This window comes from Oryza sativa, chromosome 12 (genome assembly GCF_034140825.1).
Source record: "Oryza sativa Japonica Group chromosome 12, ASM3414082v1".
In the NCBI taxonomy this organism is placed as follows: domain Eukaryota; kingdom Viridiplantae; phylum Streptophyta; class Magnoliopsida; order Poales; family Poaceae; genus Oryza; species Oryza sativa.
Genome location: NC_089046.1, coordinates 9,119,121 through 9,145,840, shown reverse-complemented (window position 1 = coordinate 9,145,840; position 26,720 = coordinate 9,119,121). Strand labels below are relative to the sequence as shown.

Sequence of the window (26,720 nt, the reverse complement as noted above, 5' to 3'; positions counted from 1 at the left end):
CATAGGAATCTGTTGTGATACTATCAGTACTTGAAAACCCATCTTTACTCGGCCGGTTCGCAACCCTCTTTAGTTCCGGGTATGCAACCGAAATGTCCAATCCGGGACTAAAGATGTGTATGATTAGCGGTGTCTTTAGTTCTGGTTGGTAGCATCAACCGCGACTAAAGATGATAGTCCCACCATGTGGCGCTAGGCTTTTTTTTTGTTGTTGTTTTTAGTTGGCTTGCATTTTTTTTCATTGTTTTTAGCTGGCTTGCACATTGATTTCGAGTCGAACTCGTCCCAGAGTTGCTCCCGACATCCCCAAATCCCCACATCACAGATCGAGTTGCTAGAAATCAAAATCATCACAGATCAAACAAATCAGACAAAATACAATCAAAATCATCTAATCGAATAGCTACAAATCAGACATCCCAGATCATCCACCTCCACAACAAAATCACTGTTGGTATTTCTTAACGACATTATGAGAAATATAATTCCCAGCAATGACACAGAAATACTTCTGGCATATTATGGTTACAGAATTCATCCGCAAGCGCACGGATATACCATTGTACCATTTCACCCGAGAGTATTCCAAGGGTATAGTATTTATTTTATCCCATGGGAAGATCATATAGAGAGAACTCAACTAATAATTTATATATTACTTGTGATAATCATATTCTAAGTAGGGGTTAGGATAATTCAAGGGTAGAGTGACACACAAGCATTCAACTACTCATCCTCATAATAAATAATTTAAACTAGGTGGAAAGAAAAGAGAAAGAGAATCTACTCCTATACTTCTAATATACATAGTATACAATACATTCTAATTAACTGATATACTGTCACATCCTGATTTTCGTGTTAGGATTTATAAATTATTTAATAAATTATTATTAGAATTTATATTAAATGTTCATTAATTTACAAGAGAAGTTAAATGTGGGAAATAAAATTTTCTAAATATAAAGCATGGATGAATTTATTTTTTATTAAATTCTCCATGGTTAATTATACTCTCTAGAATTTTCTCAGATTTTTCGGAGCTCAATTCCTAATTTTAATCATACAAAGAACATTTCAGTAATTATCAACATATTAAATTAATCATTAAATGGTCTGATTATAATTTTTTTAAGTACTTTGGGTGTTCCAGTATTTTCAGGACTTTTCTTGAAATTATTTGAGCATTAGAAGTATTTTTAACAATTCAAAGATCATTTCAGTGATTATTTTAATTGGAAAAAGTTTTTAAATCCTCTCCTAAGCCGTTGGGCTGATTTCAGCCCAACATCTCTCTCCCTCGCGCGCGTGCTGTGCAGCCCAAGTCGGCCCAGCCGAGCTCCTCCTCTTTTTTTTCTTTGCTTTGTTTTCAGCCAGCCCAAGACAGAAAGTCTAATTCGCCTCCCTGCTACAGTGTCGTCTTCAAGCTTGGATAGAGCCCGAGCCAGCCGTCCTGTACCTGTGCAGCCGCCGCTTCCTCCACCAAATCCGCCGCATCCCGTGCTCCGTTTGCAAAATTAGTTGAGGGGAAATATTCCTCTTATCCTCCTCTATCCTTACCCCCAAGAATTGGACTTTATCCCGAAGAAATCAACGCGGAATCGAATTCGTTTTCGAGTTTATCTCTCCAACTAACCCTCGGTTTTTCCGGCTCAAATCCTCTCGTTTGGAGTCCGATCTCTCTCTCCCATGCCTATAAATAGAACCCCCAGGCTCTCCTCTTTCGTTTCCAACCTCTAGCTCGAGCTCCCGTGCCCTAGCCGTCTCTCCCCACGCTAGCCATCTCTCTCCTCCTCCGGCCGCCGCTCCAGCCAGCTATAGCCGTCGGCTCCGCCATCACCGGTCGGCGCCGTCGCCTCCATCGGGACCGCATCGAAGAGAGGAAGAGCGGCCTCCACTTCCCCGAAGCCGAAGACAACCGGAAGGCCATTGCCGACGTCAAGCCGATCTGCTTCGCCTCCATCCGCGCCGTGCCGTCGCCTCGGTCGTCCCCGACTTGTGCCGCCACCTCCCTCGGCATCGCAGCACCAAGGAGAAGCCCGTCCACCCCTCCGTTGCCGCTGCTCGTCGCCGAAAAGCCGCTGCCGTCGTCGACCAGTACCTTGCCGCCTTCGGAGTTTGTCGCCGGCCGTCTTCCGTCGTCGTTCGTCGTCGTGCCGCCACTCGGTGAGTTCCCCGCGTCGTGCTCGTCGCGTTGGTGCCCTCTGTTCTCGCCGCCGTGACCGCCGGTGACCGTGATGTCCCGAGCCTCTCGCCGGTGATGACGTCATCGTGATGTCATAAAGCCCTTTTCCCTTCTAAAATTAAATCTTAAAATCAGTTTAATCTTGTAAAATTCATAACTAATTCATATGAAGTCGGAATTAAGTAGTTCAAGTTGCTAAATTCATCTAAAATCATGATCTACATGTTTGTTTACTTTATGTGTACTGATTATTTGGTTTTTATTAGTCTTTTTCTTCGTTTTGCGTGTTAGCTTGCCGTTTCCGTCGTTGCGAAGATTCGTGAGTGCGTCGGAAGTGTTCAAGAAGATTAATTCAAGACTGATTACTGCAAGGCAAGTCACACAGATCCTAAACACAATCCTTTGAGCATGTTGATCCTATATTTAAATTCTCTATTTATTTCAACTGTGCATTTATTTTCAAATGTCACCGGGTGGTGTGAACCTATTCCTTTGTTATAGCCAATTTGCATTGAATGCCCTATTCCTTGATACCTCGGGTAATAAACTGATTAGCTTGAACCTTATATATTGGTTTGGTTCAGCTAAATGCCATATATATATAATTGCTTAGCCATGTTTAGAAACATTAGATCATTAATGGGATGAATCACATTACATTATTATTTATGATTAAATTTAATGGTAGCTCACGATGGTTAATCGTGATTGGTTATTAATTAATTGTCAACTAAAATTGATACTGGTGGGTTGTGAGCACATGGTTTTGAAGGTCGTGCTCATGACAATTAAGGACCAGTTCGCGAGCTACTGTTGTGAGACATTAACCGTGCCAACCACAAGCCAGCGTGGGCAACGGCTTTACCTTTTGTATAGCATGATTCATTACGGGGTGCCAGACTGAGAAGCGGTGATAAGTCCGTGGGGGTCGCTGGGGAGTCCATGTCTTTGGTTATATTTATAGAGGGGGTGATTATGATCCAGGAATGGTGCACTGTGGTGAGTTGTGTTGTGCAGAGGGTATTGTCGCAGCCTCTATTCGGGTACTTTCCAGTATCGCGACGCATGGTAGACATGATGTTGAGGCTGTGTCTTGTGGGTACAGTGGTACACCTCTGGCCAGAGTAAAACTATTCAAATAGCCGTGCCCGCGGTTATGGGTGAGTTGAGCAATGTTTTTCGTGATTAGCCTCACACCTCTCACAATAATTATTGATGCTATAATTGGTAATAATTTGCTTAGCTCCTGGTTTGGAGTTAGATCTGTACAGCCGGGGTTGGTTGTTCAGGTTTGGTTGGGCCTGTGCAGCATTAGGGTGCTGTTCAGTGTTGATTAAAATTGATGATTAATTACTCTACTGTTTTACTACTCTTAAATCTTTGCTAAATGCTGTTTTTGCAAATGAGCCTATATTATGCCATCCTTTGGTGTCCTTGTGCACTTGCATATTTGATGTGTGGCTTGTTGAGTATGTCATATGCTCATTCTTGCAATAATCAATCAACCTCAGTTGAAGAAAAAGGATCCAGAAGGAGAAAACGTTTGGCTTATACCCCAGTTGAGTTGCCTGTGGGAGTGGAGCTGAAGCCATCGCTAGACTGTTATTCCGCTGCCGTTGTTTTTCTTTTCTTTTGTAAGTATGTAACGTTATTATTATGATGGATTTGTATATTAAATTGTCAGTTTGTGTACCTCGGCTGATTCCTGGACGAGGATTTTATGCACAAATTAGTTCGGAAATTATTAGTGAATTTCCGGGCGTGACATATACTAGCTAATATCCTCTATCCGATGCCCTCCTGGTACTTCGAGAAGCCACCCCTGACTGCCGAGTTCCTTATGACAGCCCGTCATGACCATCCAACCGGGGCTAAATACGGAGGAATATCCTCCCCAGGAAATTAACTTAGGATTATATATAGGTGCGGAGGAATACCCGTACTGAGCTGTCACCATCAGCGGTCCACCTCTTATCCGCAATATATAACCCCAAATAATGATATCCCGTAATCTAGACACCACGTCTAAACTACCAGATACTACTCTAATATCATCGTCATGACATAGAGTAATTGCATAAGCAAACACTATACTCGCACTAAAACATCTCCCAGATAAGCTAGCAGCATATTCAGTATAACAAGAACATAATGTAAAGTTGGTACTAATATACTCGGAAAGTATTTCAATACCAGAAATGTATTTAGAAGAGTATTCTAATAAAAGTACAAAGTTTACAAAAGAGGAAAGGAAAGCTACCAGAGCCATACCCGAACTCTTCCGAAGACTTCCGGACTCCTGATTCCTATTCTAATTCTATTCCACCAGCTAGATACTACTAAACTAAACCTGAGAGGAATGAGAGAGCTATTGCTTGAGGTGTGTGAGTGAAGAGAGAAGGTAAAGTCCTTCTATAGCTGAACTATGACAGTTGTGACGGTTGGAATGGTCGGGAATACCCTCCAACCATCATTGGGGCTTCATTTCTACCGTTCAGCCAAAACCTAGATCCAACGGAGGCGAGGGAGGTCTGGCCGAACCACCAGGTTCGGCCGAACCTGGGGCTGGCCCAATCCAGCCCAATTTCGGCTGGCAGCCTGCTCTGCTGCTTCACTTTGTAGACTTGTGAATTTTGGCCTGATTCATTATGTCAAGTCTGCGTTCTTGGCCCATTCATACACAAGTCTGGTTCCCGACATCGTCCGATTGATTTATCGTATGAGTTGATGTCGATTCTCCTTCACTTTATTGTTGTTCTATGCAAAAGGTTAGTAGACCTAATACTAGCGGAATATTATTATTCTAACATATTTATGCATTGCAAGTATCACTAGTTCTCTCTTGTTTTCGAAATATTGACGGTCGAAACTGATCGATAACGACTGTCAACAATCACCCACAACAAATCATACTCAACAATAACAAAATTCATCCACAAATTCACAAATCATCGCCACCTGTCGTCACCTCCCAGGGCGCTGCCACCTCCCAAGCCTGCCGTCGCCTGGGGCTTGCCGCCACCTCCCAGGGCGCCACCCCGCATCACCGCCTACTGCCCGCTGCCAAGGAGGGAAGGGGAAGGAGGGGCAGAGCGCCACCACCCCTCGGATGCCTCCCGCCGCCGATGTTGCCCGCCGCCATCGGGCCCACCCTGCCCACCCACTGCTAGTAGAAGCCGAGGAGAGGGGAATAGAAGGTGGGGGAGGCTCTGTCGACGCTGCCACCCATTGCCATCGGGCCCGCCCCACCCGCCCGCCTCGAGTAGAAGCCGAGGAGGGGAGGAGAGGGGAAGGGGAGAAGATAAGGAAGAGAAGGGGGAAGAAAAATAAAGGACGCACGCGCACAGCTCTTTCTCTACCATGATCTTTCTTTTCAATCTTTAGTCCGGTTGTTATACCAACCGATAGTAAAGTGTTGATCTTTAATCCCGGTTGGTAACACCAACCGGGACTAAAGATGGTTGGTGGCTTGACACATACCTGACAACAATCGAACCGGAACTAAAAATGATCTTTAGCCCCGATTGGTGTTACCAACCAAGACTAAAGATCATATACTAAAGATCATAAAGTGCCGTTGGGCTTTTGAACCGGGGCTAAACATATTCTTTAGTCCTGGTTCCTATTTGAACTAGGAAAAATGTGATTTTCGCCATCTGGCAAAGATTAGTTCTCTAGGAGTGTATAAAAAATATGCTACATAAATATTTTGTAATAATTAAAAATAAATATTAATTTCTTAGTCAAAACATAAATTCCTTCATAAATTATATCACACAAACTCATAAATATAATAGTCTTATATAACAAATTTTTACACTCCAACAATTAATAAACCCTATATTCTTCATGCAGAAGGCAAACTAGAATGTTTAATAGGAATTTATCAGTCAACTAATGTCTAATTGAAATGTATGGAAATGATCCAAATTAAACTTTGAGGGTAGGGATGCGTAAGGATTGGGCCGAGTATATTGTTGGAGGGACATTGGTAATTTTCTCTATGATTTAGGCGAGAACTAAGCAATTAAAAACCAATCGTACATTGTTATGCTGTTGCTCAATCTATACTATAAAGTTACAACTCACTACATCCTAACACTCACCATGTAAAGATGACACATCATCGTCCATTAGCAATTATTACATTTTAGTCCTTATACAAACATGCTATATCGTCTATATTTTATTATATTTTAAAGCTTTAAATTACAAGCTTGTTATAATTATCTCACATAATTTATATAATATTTCAACATACATCTCTCCACCATTTTCTACAATATCCTATATACATTATACATCATCGCCACTTAGTTAATGTTTTCTATCTTCTCTCATTAAACCACATCACCTCAATTGTTTCAGTCATTTAGATGATTAATCTATAATCCAAATTATTTCCCTCATTTTTCTTCTCTCATGAATCCGCATCACCTTACTTTTACTTTTTTTATTATCAATCTATATAGTATATATTTAAATTATCATAAACCACATCAACTTAAATGGTTTATAGCATTTTCCAATGATCGAAAAAAATACAAATTATATAAGCTTACATAATCTAAATATATTACACATTATATTTACTATTATCATACTAAACTTCTGCAGCAACGCGTGGAGTTCCATATAGTTAGTAAGAAGTATGAGTCACAATAAAGATACTAGAAAGTATACTTCAGATAACACCATTGAAATATAGCCTAACTGGCTGCTAGAGGCAAAGAAGAAAATGCAAGGGTTGGTAAGAACAATAAGGTTGTGTTCCTTAGCTTGGCCCAGTTAAGAGAGATATTTTCAGCGCACGTAAAACAAGAAAACTCATTAGCACATGATTAATTAAGTACTATTTATTATAAATTAAAAAAAATGGATTTATATGATTTTTTAACAACTTGTACATATAATTTTTTGTCAAATCGACCATTTAGCAGTTTAAAAAGCATGCTAATAGAAAACCATGAAGTTAAAGTTTAGAGTTAAGAAAAAAGAACTGGGTCGTGCCCAATTTAATCTCCCTCTTTTTCCATGCGAAACTATTAAACGATGTGGTTTTTTTGCAAAAAAAAAACGTTATATAAAATAGTTGTTTTAAAATCATTTTAATCATTTTAAAGTTTTTTTAGCTAATAATTAATTAATCATACGTTAATTCATCGTTTTGTTTTGCGTGTGGAGGGGAGAGGCCTCCAAAAGAACGCAGCCTAGAAAGAAAAGATTTTTCACAGGCTCTGGGACTTGTAGGCCATATAGCCTGATGATTGCAAGCACTAATTCTCTATGAATAAGTCCATTATGTGTCCCTTCACTTACCTTGATCGAATCATATCAACTTCAAAACTAGGTATGACATATGTTCCCCAACTTTAAAAACCGATGCAAATCGATTCCTTCAACGGTTGGGAAGCTGTTTTTATTAGTGGGCAAGTTGACCACGGTAAAACCTGGTGAATATATTCTCATTAGTATTTTAAATCTGGCCCAATATATGCTGGCCAGCTTAGGGCTTAGCCCAAAGATGGGTTTGCAGGTCAAATCTCATTGCCCAATATGACGGTATTTTCTTTCTAGATAGTTGTATTGTCGTTACTTCATCTACACACTGCACATATATAACTGCTATATTCGGCAGAAACATATGGAACCGTTGCTAGGAGGCCGTGTCAATTTGTACACATGTATCAACCGCAACACAATAGTCCTGCTTGGTAAATAGCCTGGGCCGAAACTGGTATAAAAGGACAACTTAATTTTGTGAAATTACGTACATAAATTAAACTATAGAATCGGCGTACGTAAAATAATGATTCGAATCGGCGTTATCATAGCTTGACATAATTTGGAAGCTCTTACGTACATACGGAACTTCCATGCGATTATTCACGTTACTATATATATATAATCGATCTTATATTATTCGATTATTCACGTTACTATGATCATGTATGCCAGGGAGTATGTATGTAGTATAAATGTAGTTCTATTTGGAAGCTAGCTAACCCTTACTCTTAATACCTTCTTATAAAAATAAGATTGTTGGGTTGTACATATATATAGCCCTAGTTTAATTAGTTCTGAACATTTAGAATGACAGATCCTTGCAGAAAATTTTATTAATATGACTGCAAAAAAGAATTGGAATATACAAATGAACCTAACCTAATAATATAGGTTGTCCACCAACCATACGAATGCATGCCGTTCCAATAATTAACTTTTTTTAAAGGACACATAATACTCATCAAATCATACCGTGTAATCAATTTATGCAAATTGTATGTTGTAATCAACAAATATATAATTCATCTGCTTCGCTGATTGATCTCATGCAAGCACATATACACCTGGCTATATATATGCACAATCTTATAAATATACGAAAATTTAATTCGCCGCCGGCGTGATCTCATGAACACCGTGGAAGGTCCGCCGGCGGTGGCGGCACGGATGTCTCCGGCGTCGGCCCGTCCAAAACCTCCAACACCATGGCCAGCCCAAGGCTAATATGAGCGTCGAAGTGGCAGTGCATGTACCACATCCCTGCAGCCAAATTAAATAATTATAATCCACAACTTAATTAATTATCTCTCACGCTAAACCAATGCCAAATAATGCGTCCTAGCTTGCTGCCAAATACAGAAGGACTAGGGATGTCAATATTTGGCCCCATAATGGATAGATTAAGGTGTACTAATTTTAACAGAAAATTTGTCCCTTATGGAGTCTATCAGTTTAGTCTATCTGCAATAATACAATATGGTTGAATGCACTGGTGAATACTAGTTCGTATTTAAAATTTAGGTCCACAACTTCATATCTGGTAAATCTGTAATGTTCAAATTATTATAATTAGAAAATCCGAAATTGAGAATTCCTATACAACTTATATATTTTTGCTGATCCTAAACATCAATATTGTTGAATAAATAAATAAATATTTTTTTTACTTGAAACTCAGTACAACTTATGTTATTAATTGATACCAATAATTTTAATCTAAAATTAAAATTCTGCAGGATTATACAACTAGGTTCAAATTAATGTACGAAACCTTGGAGTTTTGTTTAGTTGTGTTTAGGAAATGTATTTATCATGTCACTCTCCTACATGGGGCACTGGTTTCCAATGTCACCAAAAACACATTTCATCACAGTACTGGAAGAAGGTTCTATGCTTCCTGCAGGCATCCATCCGGCAGAGACAAAATTTTGTAATCGTAATTTGTTTACCTTTAAAAAATTGATGTAACAGTAGTACTAGTAATTACCAGGATTGTCGGCGACGAAGCGGATGACAGCCCAGCCGCCGGTGGGCACGGCGATGGTGTTACGTTCCTGAGGGTCGACGAGGTTGAACCTCCTCTCCGCCCTCCTCTTGTCGTAGTTGCCGAACCCTTGCGCGAGGATGAAGAAGTTAAATCCATGGATATGCATCGGGTGGCTCTCTTTCGCGATCAGCCGCGTGTTCTGCAGCACCATCTCCACCGTCTCGTTGTACCGCAGCGTCTTCACCTTGGTCGACTTGGTCGTGAACTGCATCGTCGCGTTGTCGCTCTCGTCGCCGGTGTAGTCGAACACCACCGGTGGCGTGTCCGGGAAGTCGCGGGTGTAGACGCCGGCCGGCTCGCGCCTGAAGTGGGCCTCGAGAAGGGAGGTGTTCTTGGGGACGACGAAGGAGGCGTTGTTCATGCTCGACGAGAACACCGGCGGCGCGCTCCGGTTGCAGAGCAGCTGCTCCGGCTGGCACAGGGAGACGCCGAGCCCGACGGTGACGTACATGTGGGTGTCCACGGCGAGCGGCACCGCCGACGGCTTGCCGTGGCGCAGCAGCGCGGTCATGCCGGAGAAGAACCGGTGCGCGGTGGCCGTGTCGTTGACGGGCGGCCGCCGCGGGAGCACCGGCGGCCGCCACCGCACCGTCTTGCGCCGCGCGCCGGCGTACTGCAGGATGGCCGTGGCGGTGGTGTCGCTGAACGGCGGGCCCTGCGGGATGGCGCTGTCGTACGGCGACGCCGCCATGTAGTACCGCCCCACGGCGGCGCTGGCCACCATGAGCGCGTCCACCGTCTGCCCCGGCGAGACCACCACCACGTCCGTCTTGTACGGCTTGGTGTAGCACGCGTCGGCCCCGACGACGGTGAGCCGGTGCTTCGCCACCTTGAAGAACAGCGGCGTGTTCATCCCGGCGTTGATGATCCGGAGCAAGTACGTCCCGTTCTGCCTCACCTCGAACTTGGCCGTCTCTGCGCAAGCAAGCAAACACAATCACCATGTCAAACACCATGGCTGATCATGCCAAGCTTTTCACCAACAGCAATGTCGACGTACGATTAGGGGCGGAGCAGTTGTAGAAGTCGCCGGGCTTGCCGTTGATGGTGTAGGCGTCGGCGTGGGGCGCCGGGATGCCGGTGAGGAACGCCATGCGCTCCATGTCGTAGACGGTGGCGTTCCACCACTCGCCGAGGATGACGACGTGCTCCTTGTCGGGCTTGGGGAACGGGTAGGCCTTGGCGCCGCCGCGGGGCCTGATGACGAGTGCGCCGTAGACGGTGGCGCGGTGGAACGAGACGTGGGCGTGCCACCACAGCGTGCCCTCCTGCCCGTCGACGTTGAACCGGTACGTGTAGTTGCCGCCGGGCTGCACCGGGCACTGCGTCACCATCGCCGGACCGTCCGCCCACGGCGTGCCACGTTGGAGCACACCATGCCTACATTAATGCAATAATTAATAAGTTTCGAAATGTCTGAAATTTCCATAATTTCGGATCCCCAGCAAGTCAATATCTCGACCAAAATTTTAGGCTTTTCTCAAATTTTTGTGAATTTAGTCAAATTCAGTTATTTTTTAAAAAATTTCAGAAAGATTCGGCCGAAAAAATACCGGTTCTAGAGAAATGGCCGAAACTTTAGCCGAAATGGAAATTGAAAACCCTGACTAGTAATATTCTACTACCTTCATAAACGATCGATGATGTGACGAGTTTGATGAGTTGAATATTTACCAGTGGAGGGTCATGCTGTATGGCGAGGTGTTGACGAGGTGTACGACCACCGTGTCGCCCTCGCGAGCGTAGATCGTCGGGCCGGGCAGCTGGCCATTGACGGCGGTGATGATCAGCGGCGGCTGGCAAAGTTGGCTGATGGAGAAGTTGCCAACCTGCAGATGAAATGGAGCATTGTAAAAACTCTACTAACTAGAATTATTACTGTTTATTAGTTCATCAGCTAGTGGTGATTTGTTGAGTAATTAACAGTAAGGATTTTGCATTTGCTTGTAAACAAAATATGACTTTGTAACTACAGATGTGTCAGTGCATATGAAATTTTTTTTTTAGAATAGTGCATATGAAAATATGAATGAGTGATACACCACTGTATAGTATTCTGTACTACTAATCTAAAAATGAAAAAAGAACGGTTGGCACGTACCTGTACGTAGCTCGGTGGACAGAGAGTAATTAATTAAACAACAAGTAGATATAAACTAAAGTATAGATTAGTGTAACGACAAGATATTATCACATGCATGAACTAATGTTAGCATCCTAATATCACATGAATATAAATGTAAACGAATGACATGAAATTAAATATATACATCTAATGCATGAACAAAATGACAAACTGAAGGAAGGAATTGCGTGCACATATACGAGTAGTGTGAGTCAGCTTAATTACATTGAAGGTGTGCTCCACAACAGCAGCCTGAGCAACTGAAGAAACCAAAGCAATGGCAATGAACAGCAGAAGAGACCAGTGAAGAGTCATGCTAATGTATATCATCAATTGGCTAATTATAACAGGAGGTTATTAGGGCACAAGAGAGATTTGATTTGTGGCCTAATTACTGGGGGAATGGAGATCGACTACAAACAATTGTAGCAATTGTGTGAGCTTTACGAGTCCAAAGTGAAGGAGTTATATAGAGAGAAGTTCGACCTGACCCAACTCAATCAGTGGTGGTAGCTATAAAAGACATTTAGTACATAAACAAACATTCCTATACAATGATTGAGAAAGAGGCGTGCTTACTGTAACATATACGTATTTATACATATTAATATTGTTTATTTTCAACTAGCATAAAAACAATCCGGCATAATCGTATTTAAAACATACTAGAATTTGTTAAAATGTCATGCTTGTAACAGTAGAGTAGCTTATATACAATGTAGGTTCGATTTTCTGTAACCAAAAAAAAAAATAAATGATGGAGATGCAGTATCCTGATTACCTGCAGATGATGTGCACCTGCTAGGAATGGCCCATATATAGACCGTAGTGTTGCTTAGTCACGGTACATTTTAATTAGTAAAATATATCGTTACTTCAAGATTACGTTTTAGTTAGTAGAATAATGTCGTTATGTAAAGATGGAATCTAATCAAATCTGTAGTCATGTATTAATCCTAAATGTAGGATGCTCGCCTTGTCCTTCGTATATTTAGGGATAACTAAGGGCTCGGTAAAGAACTTCTGCATGCCACAAATGTAATTCTTAGTAGTTATAGTTGGCCATAAGGCCCGAGGTCTGAAGGCCCAGCCCACGGCACGCCTTTTTGGCCCGGCCCAAGCACGGCACGGCCCGACCGTCAGGCCGTTCCTGGGCCTCCCCATCAGCACGCTGGGCTGGCCCGGCACGATGGGCCAGCAGGCCAGGCCCGGTACACAAAGTATAGGGACAAAAAATAGACATATAAATGTCACTATCTAAAGAATAGGGACCTTAAATAGACTTATTCTAGCTATTTATATACCACATCCCAAAGAAGAGGGAGGTAAAATAGACTTTTTTAGCTATACATATGTCACAGCCCAATAGGAGGGAGGAAATTTAGACTTATTCTGAGGAAAAGCACGACGGCCCATCGTGCCTTCGGGCCAGCCTGGCACGGCCCGAGGCGTGTTGGGCCGTGCCTGGGCCGTGAGTGCGGCACGTGGGCCAGCACGGCACGGCCCGGTGCGTCGGCCGGGCCGTGCCGGCCCGAAAAGCCTCGGCCCAGGCACGGCCGAGCCTGGGCCGTGCCGTGTTGGGCAGCCCACATGGCCATCTATATTAGTAGTACATCGTTTACTCGTTCGGCACTACTCCTGGTCAAGTCAACTATGATGGACCTAAACCCTCATCTCTGACGGGATTGGCCCTGATCAGACATGGGTGGTTAGTGATGACTCCACTCACTTTCGACGGGCAGAGGTAACTGCCACCTCTGATAGCCCTCAAAATACCACCAAACCAAGATGGTTTGCAACTCGTCAGCGGTCACCTCTGACGGGCGGAAAGTTTGCGTCCCATTAGAGGTGGGAAACTTACTCCACACCTGTGTCAGGTGAATCTTCTCTGACGAACTAATATACAATTATGTTGACGAAAAAATCGAACACACCGGCCTGGGAGATCTGCTTAGCTCCAGTGCAGGTCCAAATATGATGAGATGCGGGCGTGCCAGTCAGTTTGATCCTGCAACTGACAAGATATGCAAATAGCAGATCAAAACAGCCGATCGGCTGACAAGCCGATGGAGTAGTTTCAGCCAATAGCCGATAACAGCCGATGCCGATACCAGCCGATAGCGATAGGGTTGAAGCAATCGGCTATATATCCAATATAGATAATGATATAATGGCAATCGGCTGATGATGATATAATAAAATAACAATATAGTCCTATATAAACCAATCGGCTAGCAATGATATGATAAGTAAGCATCGATTCAAAGGTTAAAGTACACATCGGCTGGAGGTCCGATATCATGAAATCCACAAGATTAGATTAAATAGTGAAACCTTTGTTGTCATCGGCTAAATCCAACTTATATGTATATGCAATCATTATGAGCCGATGCAACATCCAGATTACTCACTGGCTGAAACCCCGATGAAACCCTTATTGGCAATCAAGAAGCAGGCTAGAGATTATGGTTCTAATCCCGACTTAGTAGATCAAACTTAACTGATGCAACACTAAGTATGAAAAGAAACATAATACCTAGACAATCAAGCCATTGACTGAGTTTTTAGGGTGGTAGATGTCTAAGCTAATCTAATCTAGCAACGCGATTTAGCCGATACCGGCAAAAACCCTAAAACGAGAAGCAGCCGATTGAGCTAAATTGACATGCTAAGACTAGATTAACAGAGACATATGATAAAATAGGTAGGCAAATATATCATCCAAACCAGTGCAATCCGAGAGGTCGAATGTACTGTTGCAGCCTTGAACGACGCCGACGTAGACGATACAATTGCCTGGACCGGCGGAACATTGGACTTATCCCTTTGCCGGAGATCGAAGACGATGTAGCCCCGCGTCGGGTGCCAAGTCCCACCGGAACGTAAAAACAAAAGTAGAAGTAAAAAGGGTGGCGATGCGCCGAATTGTATTGATCGTGAAGATAGATTACAATGTCCCCGGGTGTACTTATTTATACCCATAGGGAGATACTAGTCCTTGTCGGATAAGAAAGAAACTAAAAAGGAAAAGATAAAGTCCTTATAGGACACTAAAGACACTTTCCTAAAGATAAAAGGAAACTAACAAACTATTCTTAATTAATAGATAAACTTCCATGCCACATTCTCTTTAAACTCGGTCACTTAGGGATAAGCTTCCTTTAGTAGATTGATTTCCTTAACCGAATATAGCAGGAATCCGACTATTGGCGACTTGATAACTCCCATCGGCTGATTCCGAGATGCTGCAGCCGATAATGATTTTAAACCGATGGTAACTTTGGGCTTACCAAATTTCACTGTTAACAAATTGCCGTCACAGGTGATGCTATCTATGACTGGTGTATTTATTCACTCGTTAGTGATTAGGTTTTTAAAAAAAATCTAAAATTTGGTTAGCCTCAGGAATTATTAGCCATGCCTTATGAAAAAAACAGATGCACAGATATCATAGTTTTTTTTCCCAATTCATCGCAAATGCATCACAAAATTAACATAATAAACATTCATTTCAAAATCCCACACAAAGTTACATTCACAATCACATATTTCCAATGCACATGGCTACCTCACATTTCATTTGAGCCTATGAAGCCACAAACTTACCAAATTTCTTCTAAGCTCGTGAAACCACAAACTTACCCAAATTACTCGAAGACAATGCTTTTTGAAGAAGAACGGCGACTTGTCATTTAAAAAAGGGGATAAAACAATTGAATGGAACAATTTAGTAAGTAATAAGTAGATACAAGGCATAATAATGAATTTTGATGATATATTGTTCATTTTTTATGATAATATAATTTGGCAAACTACCTCAAATTGTTAAAAAAAAAACAGAATACAAGGTTCTGTATGCACTAATCCAACCAAACAAACTTAGGATCCTTAGCTCCTTTCATTTTGTGATGACTTCATAACCAAGGAACTAACTACAAATAAGTTACTAAATATATATTTTTGTAAACTATCTCAAATTATGAAAAAAAGATAGAATACGAGGTTCTCTAGGACCGAAGAAGGTGTCTTAGTCTGTAAGTATATGTACTGACTCGTGCAAACAACTTTCGGACCCTGAGCACCTCATATCTTGTGATGATTTGATAATCAATGAACTAACCACAAGAAAACTTACGAAATAAGCAATTTCTAGAATACGAGGTGCTCGGGGCCCCAAGGTGTCTAAGTGTGTTAGATACCTTGTGACCCAAAGCACCCCCCCATTTGATGATACATTGTTGAAATTATCAATAAAATGATGAATACGAGGTATTCGGTGATCCGAGGTGTCTTAGTTCACAATTGATGATACATAGTGTCATGGTTATGGATAAGCCCCGTCGACACATAGGTTTTCACAATTTTTGCATGAAGTTCATCTAGACCTTCCAAATCAATGATATTCTGGCCAATTTCATTGAAGAAGGAGTACAATCGCATTAATATGAATGTAGTGTTGGGTTATTGGCCTTTTTAATGCACTACCTCTGGTCTTACTATGCCACCCTATGGGTCAATTTTCATGGGTCAACTTACCTCCCTGGTTTGGCCGCAATGGACCCAGGAGCCAAAATATGTGCAGCTTCTAGGGTGAACCTAGCAAACAACAGTATGTGTATTATATATATGAACTATATGTATTTCATCTATATCTTGTTATGTATTTCAGCTGCCTAATGAAAAATTGTTTGAAAAATACTCTTTGGAAACAATACTTTGAATAACAAAACAAATTAGTCGAATATACAAACTATCCATGCCGGGGCGTAGCCTTCCGTATTCCTATGGGAATAGATTCTACTTTTCTTTCATTTTTTTTATTTATATGGAGAGCGGATCCTTTGAGTACGAGGTTGCGTACTTGGGCCAAGGTGGAACGGAAGACGGCAACAAAGTGGAGGCAATAGAAAAGTGAACTGAATAGCAACAATTAATTTCTGAAGGCTCTGAAAGTGGATTAATTAGTGGCATGTAATATTTTCAGGTTAACTTTCTTAATTTGAATAAAAGATTAGACGTTGTAGTTAGTGGAATTGATGAACAACTAACCTCATTTTTCATAAAGCATGTGCAACGTTTGAATGACAACTGCTTCGATATTTTTTAGCATAGGTACATCAGAAATTCATTTTTTTTCTAAAATATGTTTGTATTGATTCATCTTGAATATTTGATGGAAAATAGATCCTAACTGTTTATTGATCTATGATGTACTACCTCTGACATAAAATAAAGGATTTTTCAGCACCTAAACTAGTATAAATATTTTTAGTTATGTATCTGTACTAAGATTCTTATATTTGTCGACCGATGTAGTATAAATGTGCAGTGTTTCTTCAACGCGAGAACAGTTATTGTCATCATCTTATAGTCTCACTACCAGTAGTCTAACGTGTGTGTGCCTTGTGTTTGGATTGTATTTTCTTGTTTTACCATAGTGCGGATTGTAGAGATTTAAATAAAATTTAATTGAAACTCAATGTATGAATTAGAGGCATCTATACAATACACCAACTAGTGTATTGGATTGTTAGGATTATTTTTTTTACTTATACTAGTTTTAAAAAGTAGTGGCGTGGAATGAGTGATGAATCAACCACCTCTGTCTGCCACTAATTAAGTATACTACTAACTTTTTTTATGAAAAAAATAGACGAGTGTGGGATCAAAGGACATATATAGGGAAGTACATGCAGAAATTTTAAAATGTTGACATATATAGGACGCGGTGGCAAAAACAGATCAATGATAATGTTCTTTTTTAAAAATTCTTTTGTAACACTAGCAATATGCTATTTTCTAGGTGTGATTTAATTAATTTAGGAAACTTTAGCATATTTTCTAGGAAGTTTCTACTTAGTAGATAGAAAGATACATAATTGAGTTTGAGAGACAGTTACAGAATAAAGTTGGACAGCAAGATTAAGTTCATGTAAAAAAAATACGAGGAGAGAAACCAGCTCTATGTGTAGCAGAACACTTGGAGTTCATTTACAAGTACGGGGTCATCACTAATGAATAGTGATGGGTAGCGCAAGGGCAGCTTTCAGAAAAATATGTTAACTGAAAGTGTAAAGTTCTTGCTTAGATGTATACTTACCATCCAGAAGAAAAGGAAATCTAGCATGCTACAACAAAAGGAACAGTTAGCAGGACAAACTGATGATGTATTTTTAAATTAGCATCTTCCACAATTTCCTATTTCCACCCACCACATTGTGGCCTATTATACTTGTGGTGGCATTTAATTAAGTCAGATGTTTATTTAGAATTGGATTTTGTAACACCTTTTCTTCTCAAAATCGATTGATGAGCCTTTGTTCAGAAAGCTACACTTGCCACTTTTATTAGGAAAACATTGTTTTTCCGAAATACAACCAAAATTTCGATAGCTGCAGAATTCTAGTGTATGTGATGCAGCGTTGATTTTGTTGGCAAGAGCTATTTCCCAACTCCATACTTTCGTTTTCTATTTCGTTTTCTGCGCGCATGCTTTTCAAACTGTTTAACAGTACGTAGTACGTTTTTTGTAAAAAGTTTTTATACGAAAGTTACTTAAAAAAATCATACTAATCCATTTTTGAAAAAAAATAACAAATATGTAATTAATCACGTGCTAATGGACTGCTCCGTTTTCCGTACTACTGTCTAGGTCAGGAACTGGCTGGAGCGAACACAGTCTTAGAGGAATTAATTTTTTATGAGAACTAATGCACCCTCCACGGCTCCACCGAGTTAATGACGGCGAGAACGCTTCAGAGATGATGACATACAGACTTCCAAAAATAAACTCCTTACGTTCAAAAGATAGCTACCTAGTACAACAATCTGAACAGTCTAAGTAGCTAAATTTTGACATAGAGACAGTAATTCTAATGTCACTCGGTTCCATATTTCTGTTTGTCCTCAAATAATATGAACGAATTGTCGAATTTAGCTCAGTTCTTGCACCAGGGTTTTGTACCGCCTGCGTGTTTCTTAATTGCCGCCAGAATACCAAATAGTAAGAGTCGTGCACACGGCACGCCTTGCACAGTTGTACGCATCCTATATATAAGGAGCACCAAATCGGTTGGATGATACCCAATGCAAAATGTTTTTTTTCTTTGTGACACTCGAAAAGCATATTGATAAACACGACAATTTGGAGTTATTTTGTCAAGAACACGTCAAGCCCATTGTACTAGCATATCTGGCTGATTTCAAGAGCAAAAAGCTCCAAAAGGAAGCGTAACGACTGCTGCAAAAGCACAGAGAAGTTTATGAACCAAATCTGTCCGTAGCAGAGGTGATAGGATTTGGCAGAAGGGGGGGGGGGGGGGGGAGAAAGAGACGGGCAATTACATGTCAGAAGGGAAGTTAGGCAGTGTTCGTTCGGGGAGATTGGAGATAGATTGCACATCGTTTTCCGCGTGCACGTTTCTCAAACTATTAAACGGTGCGTTTTTTTAAAAAAATTTCTATAGGAAAGATGCTTTAAAAAATCATATTAGTTCATTTTTGAAATTTATAATAATTAATACTCAATTAATCATGCACTAATAGCTCATCTCGTTTTGCGTATCTTCTCAATCTTCTCTATCTCCCCTTTCTCAAACACAGCCTTAGTCCCGTGGGTATTTTAAACTGTTAATAATAACAGCAACGGATCACAGAAGTTATCAATATGCTGTGTATTCTGAGGTAGAATCACCTGTTCTAATTTTCTCAAATGAATCGATGTCAATGGCAATAAAAAATTTTCCTTTTAGGATAAAGAGAGAGCTTATATCACCACTACAAAACACCTTATGTGTACCGGCTCATAGGTACCGGTTTATTTAAAACCGGCAGCTATTACCATTTCGTAACTTTATAGGATGAAAAATTTAAATAAAAACCGACACCAATATATAGGTGCCAGTTTTTTTTAAAAAACCGAAATCTGTACTTATATAATATAATAGTGCCGATTCTATATAAAAGATGGCAACCGTTTTTTTAACAAAAGGATCATCCATAATAAACAATAGGTCCTGGTTTTTAAAACTGCGGCACCCGAGCCAATCCTAACGCGCCACACATAGAAATCGCGGCCGCCCATCTCCTCCAAATCCTATCACCTCGCATTCCTTCCCCCCTCCTCCTATTGCCCGCCGCTTTCTCCCCCTTAACCATCAGTGACATCCCCACCCTCATCACCACCGCTTTCTTCCCATCAACCATCAGTGACAACCCCGTCCCCATCGGTGGCCCGTCACTTTCTCCCCCTCACCCTCACCCTCCCACATCGCAGGCCCGCTGCTTTCTCCCCCTTGCCTTCCCCCATCGCCGGCACAGCACATCAATGGCAGGGGCATGGTGGAGCGCGTCGATGGTAGGGAGAGGGCGCACGATATGGCGCATGACACGGTGATGGCAGTGTAATACCCCTAGTTTTGAATTAGTGTATTTCGAGAAATATTAGAACAAACACGCAAAAGTTCAACTTTTAAATCGTTGTTCGAATAGTCGATCAGGAACCGTGGATGCGTAGGGCTCATCATGTAGTGCGAAGTAGACTATAAGTTTGTAGTAATCGGAGTCCGAACGAAGCTCCAGGGGTTGAATCGATGTGGGCCATTGATCTCCTTCCTAGACTTTGTATAACCAACAGAAAAAAAAGGCAAAGAGATGGATCGATCCCAGCCCTAGCCGTCTTTTCTGTTTAGGGCGCCACCATCGCCGGACGTCACCATTATCGCCGAGCGTCGCCGGTCGTCGTCGCCGCCGCCGCTGCTGTGTTTCTCCTATTCCTAGTGGTAGGTTTGGATTCCTTTTTCCCCTTCTCCTCTGTTTGATGCTGCTGCTGCGTCGTTCTCCTCTTGCTACTGCTGCCTATCCTTGCCTGCTTGCCGATAGATACTGCTGCTTGCTGATTGGGTGCTGTTGCTTGTTGCTGCACCAGGGAAGAAGAGAAGAACAAGGAGGGAGAGAAGGGGAAATAGGCAGGGGGCGGATCTAGAGTGTAACAAGCGTGGGCCTTGGCCCCTACTCAATTTTACAGCGAGTGGGGACAAATGCCCCCTTACACTTTTTACTTCCTTAGTCTATCTAAGCGGTAGATTCTTAGCCCCCACTCATGCTATTTTCTGCCTCCGATAGAAGAAGGGAAAAATTAGGGAATTTGGTGAATATTTCCAAATTCATTTTTTTCATACAAACTAGTACTGCTAGGTATTTTGTTTTAGATCCTAGTTGTTTCTAATTTATATATATGATGATCCGTTTCCGGCAGCTCCACTTTATTTTATCGGCCGCTAGACTGAAACCGTATTTTCAATTCTGCTAATTATTCATAGAGATTCAAGTTTGGCGACCTGAATAAGATTTGTAGTCATCGTCGATATTTTTCTAATGGCGCTGGTTTCGTTCAATTCCGGTATATGGTTCAGGAGAAACGCTAAAAATAGTAGTGCTTATTGGCTCAGAAACTGGTACAACAACTAGTTTTCGTTAATCTGAGTATGATAGAGGGTAATCTGGTTTTATGCTAAACATGAAAGTTGTAGATAATTTTCTGTAGATGTCCGAAGTGGTATCCTTTGCTACTTTTTCGTTAGGTGGTTTGAAAGATGTATACATAACAGGGTATGGACTAGTATAGTTTGTCTTGTGCGGGTCGATAGATAAAAACCAAATTTAGGTTTTGATCTTTCATGATGTTTTGGATATGTATTGTTAGTCTCAATGATTCCTTGATAGAGGTTTTACCTATAGCTTTACTTCACAGGTGCGGAGAGATCTGGTGTGGAGCCGGTTTTGTTGGGTTACCGTTAAGGTTAAAAGCAAGTGTATGACGAACTAATTATATGATTCATAGATTGTTTGTCCTATCTATTTATTTCGTTATACTTCTATGTGATATGTGACTGCTTATGTTTAGGCTGTTGTTCATACCATTTAGATTTCAAGTTTATCTTGTGTTTACGATGTTATTCTTGTTTGAATATTCAGGATTCTGATTTTGGTTAAATAATTTAAGTTCCATGCTTGCCATAGATGTGTAATATGGTTTCAATCTCGTTCTTTGTTTCCGGTTTCAATTATTCATGTTCCATGCGAGTCATGGATGTGCTATCTATTTTTTTATTCATGCTCCTGTGGGTAAGCATTGATGACGCTTACTTGGCTTTACCGGCAAATGCTAGGATGTATTCATAACTGTCTGGGATAGAAACTACTTCGTCATTTCATGTATGCCCGGGATGGGAACTACTATTTTCTTTAACCTTGTTATTTCTTTTCAAAGAAAGAAAACTTTCTGCTCATTCTTTATTTCAAATCATGTGTGTATGTGCTTTCTAGTTTTATATTGTACTTGTTGAGTATTGCTGTACTCACTCTTGTGTTTATTTGATTTTAGGTACACATTGAGATCGGCATGCATGGGCGGGAAGTAATACCCTTGGATTACACATTTTATTGCACTATTAAAATTTGGTTTTAGATTATGATTCTGCTTAGCATAAGTTTTGCGTAGAACTTGTAAAGGTCAATTAATGTTCTGGTTCGTTTTTTATGTAGAATTTATGGAACTAGTATGGTATGGAAATGTGTGAATTATTTCGTTATTGATTTATCTTATAACTGTCTGTTGTGGATGTCCGTATTTATAGGGGAGACTCTGCTGAAATTTCTAATAATTTTAGGAGTTAGTGTTTTTAAGTGTATTTTGGTGTAGCACTCTATGTACGTGGTTACCGGGGTGTTATAGGCGGGAGGACAGCACGGTGTGGCAACAGCAGTGATGACGCCGCGATCCCTCTCCCCCTCGGCCTCTTCATTTCCACCGTCAGATCTGATAGGGAATGATGGTGGCGCCGGAGACCAGGATCGACAGAGACGACGGCGGATGAAGACTGATCTAGCAGGATGACAATGGCGGGGGCATGGTTGGTGAGTTCGGCTCAATTCGAGCCAGCTCTCATTTTTTTTGGCTCATGCAAATCTAAAGGTGCCCGTTCTATTTTTCTGATAGATGTTGATATCTTTTATTAGTGTCGTCAAATTGGTACCTATGAACACTTGCGAACTGATACCTATATCATGTTATGTAGTGCTACCTCCGTTTCAGGTTATAAGATTTTCTAGCATTGCCCATATTTATATAGATGTTAATGAATCTAGGTATACATATATGTCTGGATTCATTAACATATATATGAATATGAGCAATGCTAGAAAGTCTTATAATATGAAACGGATGAAGTACTATATTAACGATAGAATAAAGTGTTACAGTTCAACAAGTCGATAATTCCAGCGGGAGCCCACAATCTCCAACTACGCGATAGAGATCATCGAACTGATTACGAAGAACATGAGCAACCGTATTTACCACTTTCTTTATGTTGTGTACTCGACACGCGAAAACATTGTATTATTCCCTTCGTTTCTACCATCGTCGCCCTCCATGATGATTTAAACGGGCACTCATGCAATCTTGCCACAAGCTCAGTATCGTGGCATATGCACCCACTCTAATGGGAATAACAATTTTGTCAAACATTTTACAAGGTTTTTTACTGCCTTACTAGCCGCAGCCGGCACGAAACCGTCCAAAGAAGAAAGAACAGCAGCAGCGAAACCCAGCTAAGAAATGAAGCCTGTTGGAACAAAATCAACATGCATGGCTAGGGCATTCCTCCAATGGGAGGAAGTCCCAACATTGATGGAGAAACCATCTTTAGTCGGTCAGCCAAAATCCACAATAGTCCCAGTTACAATAAAAATCGGGACTAAAGATATCTTTAGTCTCGGTTCAAAAGTTTATAGCTACTTTTTTTATCTTTGGACTAAAGATCTATTTTTAGTCCCGGTTGATGTAGATCGGCATGTGCGTGAAGAGTACGAGACATCTGCGAGACAGGCAGCCTTATCACTTCCTCCCTTATCTCTTCCTCCCTAGCCTCATCTCTTTCTCTTCCTCCTCCTCCTCTCCTCTAACTCCTCTCCTCCTTTCCCTCCCCCATCATCCCATGAGCCGGGGCAGTGGCGCGGCGGGGCGGACCCGGGCGACCAGGCAGCGCGTCGGCCTGGGTGGGCGGAGGCCTCGCAGCGGCACGCCGGCGGGCGTAGGCCCGGGCGGCCTCATGGCGGCGCGTCCGCGGGCGGCGCGGCGGCGGGCCTGGTGGCCTCGCGGCGGGCGGCGTGCCGGCGGCCGACGGCCGGCAGTAGGCGTTTTTTTGGAATTTATGATTCGGATCTATGTATTTGATTTGTGTGATATGTGAGATGTGAATATGTGATATAGTGTGATGAATTTTGCAAAGTTGTGATGTAATTTTTTTTAAGATTTTGTAATGTATTTGGATATGGCCGATTCGGGGATTTGAGGATTTGGGGATAATTTATTTGGGATTTTGGGACGGGGATGGAGTGATAACAATATATTAAAAACACAATGAAGAAAAGAAAATAATAATGGAGCAACCGGATCTAGCTAATCTAGCTCTATCTTTAGTCCCGGTTGGTGTTACCAACCGGGACTAAAAAGGCTCTATCTTTAGTCCCAGTTGGTGTTACCAACCGGGACTAAAAATATATTTTACTCCCGGTTTTTTCACCCGGGACTAAAGATAGCGATCTTTAGTCCCGGATTCATAGTCCCGGTTAAAAAACCGGAACTATAGGAGGGTTACGAACCGGGAGTAAAAACCCCCTTCTCCACCAGTGCAAGTTTGGTCCCGTGAGGACCACAAGAGTGAATGAGAGAGGATGAAAATGAGTGGAATAGGGGAGAGGTCCCCTCTCTTTGTTATTCGTATGTAACGGGAAATTACATCTTTACCCTTAATTTGCTGTATATATTCAACATCCTCTTAGAGATATTTTAGTTCTTTTATATATTAGTTTATTCAACAACCTAAGTATGGGGTTATTCCCCAGCAAAGCCTACCAAAGAAAAGCTGAAAAAGCCCACATGATTCCCGACAGCATGAGCCCCAACAGCAAAGGGATAATCCGACCAGCCCAGTTCCACGGGCTATCATTAGCCATAACTACAGCCCAACGACAAATAAGATTACAGTAGGCGATTTACCAATTTTTCATGCCGGCCTCTAAAAATTAGCGGCAAACCAACTTTTACCAAACAGACAGATTGACCCACAAATATAATACCGACAGATCGTTTGTTTTTATTGGTCAATATTATTACCCACAGAACATTTGTCGTCGTATAAAGAATTACCGACAGATTATCTATCAGAAAGCATTGCCAAAACAAGTAAAGAACATTTGACATTAAATGCCAATTTTTCCCGACAATCATCTGAAACAAAATTTCAGACATTGATACATGGTGGTAGTGATATCACTACTGCAGAACTGATCTTTGCTGGGTCGGCCAAAACCAGAATAGTCCCGGTTTCGAAAAGAACTAGGACTAAAAATGTTTTAGTCCCGGTTTAAAAATTTCATGGGACTGGATGATCATTAGTCCTGGTTGATAATACAAACCAGGACTAAAGATCATTTTCAGTCCCGGTTCAAAAAAGATCAGAGCCCACGCTGATCAAACATGGTATATAATCCGTAGGATATGTCCTCTCCTCCCATCCTCGCAAACAACTCCTCATCCTCTCTCTTCTATCTCTCCACACGCTCTCTCCTCTATCTCTCCTCCTCTCTCCTCTATCTCTACCTGCGCTCCTCTCTCTAGCACACGCTGCAGAGGAAGCGGGAGGGGCAGCGGCAGCCTCCCCTCCGCCGGATCCGGGAGGGGAGGCGGCCGGGCAGCACATAGCTAGCCAGATTTTCTTTTATTTTTCTATTCTTTTGCTCTTAATTTGTGGATGATTTTTGTTAAGGATAATTTGTTCATTTGATCTATAACTTAAGGATGATTTTGTTGTTGTGGATAATTTGTGATGTCGGGAGATGGTATTTTGTTGCTGATGAATTGTGATGTCGGGAGATAATATTTTGTTGTTATGATTTGGGGATGTCGGCTGAGATACGCAAAACTGCAAAAAACAATGAAAAAAAAATAACTACCGGGACTAAAGATCTCGGGTATTTCAACCAGGACTAAAGATCCGGATTCTTTCTCCCGGTTTGTAACCCAGGATTACAAGGGGCTGTAAACCGGGAGAGAAGAGGGTTTCTTCAGTAGTGTATGTGTGGAATTAGGGTGACGCCGATGTTAGGGTTACCAAATGTGTGGGTGGTCGCCACGCAATTTTGTGCCAGTGAGCCCCAGAGGCACACGTGCCAACCGCCCAACTTCTGTTCTCACTGCACCTTCATAATTTCAAACCAATTCAAAACATAAGTACTATAAAATAGAAATAAAATAGAGAAAAATCTAATGCATTGCAGAAATACTCCCTCCGGGTTGATAATACTTGTCGTTTTGGACAAGGGCACAGTCTTCAAAAAAACAACTTTGACTATTATTTTTATTATAATATATATAAAAGTGTCGACGGGTCATACCCTTAGGCCGGATAAAGAGAGTATTGGGGTACGCTGGTACAAGGGTCTACGTAGTATGACATCAAGCAAACAGAAGACGAAGATTATACTGGTTCAGGCCCCTTGATAGGTAATAGCCCTAATCCAGTTGGTATGGGATTATATGATGGAAATCACAGGTTACAAAGGGAAAGATGGAACTCGATGAAACCGACGAGATCGTATCGAGTTAATCCAACTAGACCTCTCGGCAATCTGGCTTCCGCAGGCTCCGACTTCGTAGGCTGTGGTGGTGATGTTGGCTATCAGATTCCCCCTTTAGGTCCTCCCAGGGGGTCCCTTTTATATCGTAGGTCACGCGGTTTCCAAGTAGAATTCGGAGACATCGGACCCTGCACGATGCACTGACGACCCAGTCTTGTCCGAGTAGGACTCTTTCGATCTGTGAACTCCATGATGGATTCCTTTAATGTATGCAGAGAGCGTCCGTATACGCGCAGGTATACCATACCGATACACGGCATGTATCGAAGGATAAAGGGTATACCTTACCCGTAACCCTGACAGTAGCCCCCGACTTCTGCTTAAATGGACTCGTGTAACCGATCGTGACTTCTGGTGTCGAGGCTGTTGTCGTT

At 41.7% G+C, this 26,720-nt stretch overlaps 1 protein-coding gene and 1 long non-coding RNA gene across 2 annotated transcripts; one reads left to right on the top strand and one right to left on the bottom strand.

Moving 5' to 3' along the window:
- Nucleotides 1–1,731: 1,731 nt before the first annotated feature.
- Nucleotides 1,732–3,952, top strand: LOC136354657 (uncharacterized). Its single transcript, XR_010738223.1, has 3 exons — nt 1,732–2,166; nt 2,477–2,557; nt 3,697–3,952. It is a non-coding gene; the product is annotated as an uncharacterized lncRNA (long non-coding RNA).
- Nucleotides 3,953–8,426: 4,474 nt separating this feature from the next.
- On the bottom strand, nt 8,427–12,076 carry LOC4351917 (laccase-25). Its single transcript, XM_015763273.3, has 5 exons — nt 11,869–12,076; nt 11,193–11,347; nt 10,519–10,898; nt 9,459–10,433; nt 8,427–8,731 (listed from the first exon to the last, which is right to left on the bottom strand). Exons 1-5 carry the CDS (start codon nt 11,971–11,973, stop codon nt 8,598–8,600), a joined length of 1,749 nt encoding a protein of 582 aa, XP_015618759.1. The 5' UTR covers nt 11,974–12,076; the 3' UTR covers nt 8,427–8,597.
- Nucleotides 12,077–26,720: the final 14,644 nt, after the last annotated feature.